Source organism: Phalaenopsis equestris, unplaced genomic scaffold (assembly GCF_001263595.1).
Source record: "Phalaenopsis equestris unplaced genomic scaffold, ASM126359v1 Scaffold000787, whole genome shotgun sequence".
Taxonomy (NCBI): Eukaryota; Viridiplantae; Streptophyta; class Magnoliopsida; order Asparagales; family Orchidaceae; genus Phalaenopsis; species Phalaenopsis equestris.
The window spans coordinates 1,262,546-1,269,868 of NW_018165227.1; the positions used below are offsets into that span (position 1 = coordinate 1,262,546).

The window sequence follows — 7,323 nt, forward strand, 5'->3', positions numbered from 1 at the left end:
TATATGAATGTATATATATATATATATATATATAAGAAATGACTATATGTTATTAGACATCCTCCAACTACTTCTCTAAAGTGCCTAACAATTCAAGTACCACCTTCTTAAGACCAACTTTACAGAGGAGATTCTAACCCACGACCTGAGGGGTTTTACACTGCGGATGCCAACTAACAGGCCGAGGCCGAGGTACACGGCACATAGGTTTTCTTTATATATATCTATATATATTTTTTTTAAAAAAAAATAATACAATGCATAGAAAAATAAATATTTCTTAATATTAAAAAATTATTAGGTGAGCAGTTTAAATACCTGTTGTACATTGTTATACACATATTGTATAATAATGTACAAAAATATTATACATAAAGTCCACATGCAATAGACATCATAGAAACATCTGAAGTTTTCAAAGAACCGTACCTTTAAACTCTCATTCTCCATTGAAGAGAAAGGTGGACTGGACTCTAACGCCGACTCCACAACCTTCTTGTCATCTTTCTCTCCGGCATCTGCTCCATGGTTCTGAAACCCTCGAGCTGGAGCAAATATGTTTCCGAGAGCTGTTGACAGCTCAGTAGCAGAAAGGCTCCAAGACCTCGCCAAAAACTCCATCGTCTCTATTGGAGTTTCTGGCGGCCGCAATGAAGCAAAGTTCAGACCTTCAGACCACTCATCTTCTTCAATGTTCTCAAGCCGCAGAGGCACACTTTTCTCCATTGCCTACATGAAAACAGAGCAGCATAGTTTAAACAAACATAGAAAGAGTTTATATTCGCTTTGATAAGCTAACAGAGCAGAACAGAACCTTTATGATATTCAGAGATGAGAACTGTAAAAATTGAGGTACTAAGTGAAACATATATAGGAGCCTGCTATGGCCATGAGCGGCGATGGTAATGATGACTGGTGGAGCCTCCATGAAAAGATAACGGAAGTGTTAGGAGGAGGAATGAGCATATCATTGCAGGAAACAATGCGTTTTGGGAATCAAAGATGGCCTTTTTAGAACTTTGGGGTTGTTTTTCAGGCTTTTTTTAGTGTGCATAACTGTTTTGAATGAATCGTATTTTACAAATTTGGAATTTTTTAATAAGAGTGCCATTGGATATCGGCAAAGGTGTGATTTTTATCGTTTAAGAAATTGTTTTAGGACATTTGTTATTTATGAAAAAATTAAAATAGAAAGGTTGGTTTTTGTGTTGGAAGGTTTTTGGAACAAGATGAGTAGTACATGAATTGAGGTTAAAATTCCTCCATGTTTCCCACTAATTAATATACTTTTGCATTTGGGGCGCAGATTTGGGTTCAAATTGTCTTGCAAGTTGTGAATTACTTTGATGAGAACTATAAAATAATAGGCATATATGGTACAATGGAGTTTGCTTATCAAAAAGATCGATTTATGTACACTTGTATCGATCAAATTGCTTTCCTTTTTAGCATTTTTTTTTTTAATATTGAGAAATTGGTATGCTCCTTCTATATAGATCGACAATTTTTATAATAATATTCACATGTATAACTAATTTATTGTCAATTAAGTAACTCTAAGTATTTAAAATGAACTAGGAAATATTTGTATTAATTTGCATATGACACAATTTAATTATTAGAAATGCACAAAATCATTGAAGGTGAAAGTTATTAGTTTAGGTTTTTTTTTTTTTTTTTTTTTTTTTTGAGGTTTGAATGACACCATCATGCATGGAAGCATTTTGAGGTTATTTTTGGAGCATGTAAGCTTCTTACATATCATTAGTTTTTGTAAATCAAACGTATTATCTAGTGTTTCTTATATGGTACCGGGACAATGTTTAGTACATTGAGATCTTTAGATGAAACTTGGACTCTTACTAGTGATTTAAAGAGGATACGAGGACTATTTATTATAAGTTTATTCAACTCATTTGATCATTGAGTTCAATTGCTTTAATTATTTGAGCCAGGACATAATTGACCTTTAGTTATCAAAGGATGACCATATGGTTAACTAGAGCATATGTTAGACTTAAATATAGGCGACGAGCCTTAAGATTGATCAACTCATAAAACTACTCTTAACTAGACCTTATTAACTTAAATTAGTTTAGTGTAACCCTAGTCTATCATAAAGCAATCTAGTTTCCATTAAGATTTATATTAACCTAGGATAAAAGATCATTAGATAAACTTTGGCTGAGACCCATATTGCACTCATGAGATTATTAACACATAAGAGAAATTCTATATGAATTTAGCCCCTCAATGGGTTTAGCATCTATATTTTGTCTTGATCTATTTAGACCCATTAGCTTTAATGGGTTATGATATAATGATGTTAGGGAGCTTAAATACATTTTGAGCATTAGGCTTGACTTTACCATACATAGGGTGGTCTTAAATTATCCGGACTTTGGTAGTCCAAAGATGTCGAGATTTGAATCAAACTGTAGATTCTTAGACCACCTAATAAACCTTAAATTCAAGTTAGATTAATTTTATTCAAAGTAAATCAACTAAACATAAATGGGCATGTGCTTATATAATGCCCTCAACTGAACTCAAATAACCCTAATTGGATCCCTTGCTCCAAACCTAAGTATTTAGGTCATCTTAATTAAACATAGATATAATATGACCAACCATATCACAATCTAAATCTAGAATAAGATTGGTTTGGATTTGAATTAGTCATGACCTATAGACTTTAAGTAACCTTATTGAGGGCCTTAAATTAGTGCATCAAACATAGTCAAATTTGGATTAAAATTGACTCAAAGCCTATGTGATTAAACCTGATGGACCTAATTAGTTTATAAATGTACCCAATTAGTCTTAAGATCAATCCATTAAATCCCTAAGTAGCTCATGGTTCAAATTAGGCTCACTTTAAGCCTAACTAGGTCTAGGTGATTAGACTAGACCAAACCTAATAAGGCCCATTATGATCCAACTGAATTTATACCAATTTGCTTTAGGAAATTAAACTTTGACTTACTGCTAATTAATTCATAATGCATTACAAGATCTAAGTACTTAATGAACTTAACTAGGTTTAACTAGAACATAACTTTGTTCATCATCACAACCAACCCCAAGTTTTATTTGAGTAAATTTAGACTCGCTTAGGTTTAAATCCATCATCAATTGAATATCGTTGTTTCTGAATGAAACTAAAGACACTGTAGACCTAGTCTAATATAAAATTGGCATTTTAGCCAAAATTCTTCCATCGAGTAAATTTGGCTCAATTTGCTAAACTGTCTAAAGCTTAGCTAAATTAAGCCTTCACTTCTCTCCTTATCGCGACTTAAGACCAAATTGTGCCAACAAGCTCTGAGCTCAATCAATCGAACCACTCCTCACTTGATTATGTTAAAACCAAAATGTTTAGCTTAAATTCTTAAAATTATATGAACGAACATTCGTAATCCACCTTCCCTATTCCTTTTTAATTCTCACATGATTGAGCAAGCCCACTTTGTAGTGTCAAAAATACCCAAGCTACTCGATTAACCACTAGTGATTGGCTTAAATAGGTAGGGATAACAAGTGTTGGTCAATTTTAAACTTAATTACTAATTAGGCATTACACACATGGAGAATGTTAAACACATGCATCATGCACTAAGTTTGGTGTTCCCCATGTGTCCACTAAATTGATTTGGATTTGATTCTAACCATGATATGTTGTTTGCATTAGGCTCATTTAAGCACAAAATTAGCATTATGCTCATTTAAAGACAAAATCAGGCATCATTAATGTCATTGAGATAATCACAATTAACCTATTATTGAGATTATAATTTTTTAAAGATTAAAATTTTATTATCTTTAATTTAGTTTTATTATTTTCTTACCAAATATTTCAGTGCTTTCAAATTCAAAAATTGTTCAAATTTTATTTTTGATTAAATGAAAGTTTGATGCCATAATAAGTGTAAATAAGTTTAAACTATTTAAAATCATTATAATTTGAAATTATAACTATCTTAATGCCAAAAAAGTTATCCATAAAATTTTAAGGTATTCTATCAAATAATTTAGAAATAAAAAAATCTCTCTATTGTTGATAAATCTCAATAAATAATTTTATTTATATTTTAATTTTAAATATGAGAAAAAAAAATTTCTCTTTTTATTGCCAAATTAATTCAAAACTTAAATCATTATTACCATCCCCCTCAATATGAAATGACTTCATTGCTTAAAAATGAAAGCTAAAAGTGTAGGTTCATCATGTATGACCACAACTTTCACCATCATATACAAAGCTAACATTATGTGGGCCAACCTGGCCCACCATGTTGAGTGTGAGATCAAACTCATTTCCCTCATGATCTAATGATGGGTATTGCTTTCAAGCTATCATTAGTGTTAATTGCATAATTTCTCGGATCATGTTTAAGGCTATTTTATTTTATTTTTTAATTTACAATTTATTATAAATTTATTTCATTTAAAGCACATTCCATGCTTTTCCTTCTTAAGGACTCAACAAATCTATATATAAAGTTTAAAAAATATGAATTTTCCCCTCATTTTATATTAAAACAAAGCATAAAAATCTTACAAATCCTTATGAATTGCAAAATTCATACTACATCCCAAATAGTTAGAACATAACTTCATATATTTGCCCTCACATTTGTTCAAATTTTTGACACAACTTATATTTAGACCTTAAATTATGAACTATACTTACAAATATTTTCTTAAATTACTACAAAAATGATTACTTGATGGCACACTAAGCACCAAAATAAAATCTAAAGCCAATGAAATGATGAAAAAGGCAATGCAATCATGAAAATATCCCAAAAAAGGGGTGGCGGAAAGCAAAAATTATTTGGTATGTTACAATAGTCTTTGGAGCCATTATGATTGATCCATTCATGTTCTCTAGAATTCCTACCAAGACAAACGGTCTGCCGTAAAATCTTATGTTCTGCTCGCCACTAAAGACTAATTAAATTAATTTAATTGGGGATCCAACGGTGGAGATTTACCCATTTGAAAGTTCAGCTGGATGTTGGCTGCACAGGTGCCAGATTATCGCATCAATCAAGTCAATGTTGGCTCATAGAGGTATTAGAAGGTTAATCCTAATTGTTTAGAGAAATTTGATTTTTTTTTTTTTATTAGTCAAATATTTAAATGGGGAATTTACATACATACCACCAAGTTTCTATGTATTTACATAACCTAAAATCTGAATTTTGTCTTTTGACATTCACTAAAGGAGGAAAGTTTGAGAAAAGTGATAGAGTAACTGAAGCGCTTTGCATTCAGGTAGATATTATCTTGGACAAATATATATGATATGTATGAATATTTGCATTGTGAGACGCTAAATGTACAATATATTGCATCCAGGTAGAAAGTGACTAACCGATGAGTTCTTAAATGGTGTTGAGTCTTTCGTGCAAGTGACATATCAGTTTTTGACTTGTATTTTTTAAGGTAAGTTCGGACGAAGTCGAGCATGACTTATATAGTGGGGGATTTGAACCAAATTCTAACTTTTGGATTTCCCATGATCTGTATGAACCTGACATTTTCTCTGAAGTTGGATGGCAAATATGAACTAATATTTATTCTAAACCTAGTCCTTCATTGAGCAATGCTCCTTCAATAAGCTATGATCCTTCAATAAAGTATGATTCAAGTGGATTTATAGAAATTGTGCTCGAATGATTAAGAGCTCATTATGCGAGTCAAGTGAAAAAAGAATCACAAAATAGGGATGCTCGTATATTTTATGAATTATAGAATTTCGTGTGAAGACGATTGTGGGAAGGTTGAGTAATTGAGTTATTTGTGGCTCTTAGAATGTTAAAGATTAATAAAATTTAACATGCCACAAGAATGCTTTAAATCCCTAAACAAGATTGGTAAAAGAGATGAATTTATAGAAAAATTTAGTGCCATGAGACTTATATAAAACAAAATAAAAAAGATTTCCAAGTTATGCTTGAAATCATAGAAGATAGATTGTTTTGTTAGCAAATGCATCTTATTTAACAAGGTTGATATAATGGAAAATCATTGTAGATTTTGTGAGGCTTCTAAATTCAAGCATGATGTAAAAAAGTAAAAGGTAGAAGGAACTTTCATGCAAGCATCTCTTCTATTTGACATTCATTTCAAGTCTTTAGAGACTATTTGTTCTAAGTGTTCTTATCTGAATATGAAATGAAATCAGAACAGATCAGAGAAAATTATTTTATTAAGTCTTCTGATAGATCGATATGCATAGAAATATTTTGATCATACTTATTTTAAATTAATTTTAGAGTCACATAATATTAGGTTTGACTTGTGTGTCAATACTTTCATCTCATACAGCTAAGCTGCCTCGCCCTACTTGTTTTATCTTATGATCGTTACTCCGAATAATCTTTCACCTGAGATGTGTATGACTACCCTCTTCATGATTCTCATATTGATTTTACCCGATCTTAATAGCCCAAAAAGAATAATTGTTATTTTTTTTTAATTTATGATTGTCTTTACATGATTCTAATTTAATTAAAAATCATGAATTTAATTATATTAAATTTTGTAATAGATATTCAATTTAATGTTGTGACACGATTCCAAGCGTAAAAATTCTAATGGGCTAATGAAATATTTTTTTTTTTTGTTTCTAGTATAGTTTTCCAATGGCAATTCAACTGACATGATTGTCGGTTATAATAATACTGACGGGTCTGTGCATCGGTTCCTTGATATGTTATGAACCAATAGGTGATGATCATCGTAATTTAATCAACGGTCATATAAGATAGGCAAACCTTAGAAAATTTTCGACCGGTCAGAAGTCCGTCATAAAAGAGTTGTTGATGACATTTGACCATTGAAATGTTTTCGACAAAAAAATAACGACCGTGCTCACTATGCTAAAAGACCATCCACGATACATTTTCATTTATTTTTTGCAATTGTTCGTCGCTTTTTTTGAAGTAGTGATTTGCACAACCCAAAATTTCAATAACTACAAAATACCACTATTTTGTGCTACAAAATAAATAAGTTAGTTTATATGTAAAAATTAATATTTAGATGTATGACATGTTAAAACGTAAGAATTGAGTGGTGCGTATGTAATTTTTTTATTATATTCTATTTAAGCAAATACTCTTGTCGGCACTATTTTTGGTGTGGGGTTTGCCCGTAAGAAGCTGTCGGTCATCGGAATTGAAATCCCGTTGCCTGCTTTGGAAGGACGTTTAAAAAAAAAATTTAGTTTTGAAAAAGATGAAGTCAAACTGACCCCATAATTTTCATAGTTTAAATGAAAGAGCGCTTTACCTCAAATCCTGTATCTATCCC

The 7,323-nt window shown here is 31.2% G+C and overlaps 1 protein-coding gene across 1 annotated transcript in view; it reads right to left on the minus strand.

Moving 5' to 3' along the window:
- LOC110031199 (VAN3-binding protein-like) overlaps positions 1 to 928 on the minus strand; it is a 2,634-nt gene extending 1,706 nt beyond the window's left edge. Inside the window, exons 1-2 of the mRNA XM_020734285.1 lie at positions 815 to 928; positions 430 to 729 (exon numbers count right to left, since the gene is read on the minus strand). Coding sequence (XP_020589944.1) covers positions 430 to 729; positions 815 to 928 — 414 coding nt within the window. The remainder of the gene's footprint in view (positions 1 to 429; positions 730 to 814) is intronic.
- Positions 929 to 7,323: the final 6,395 nt, after the last annotated feature.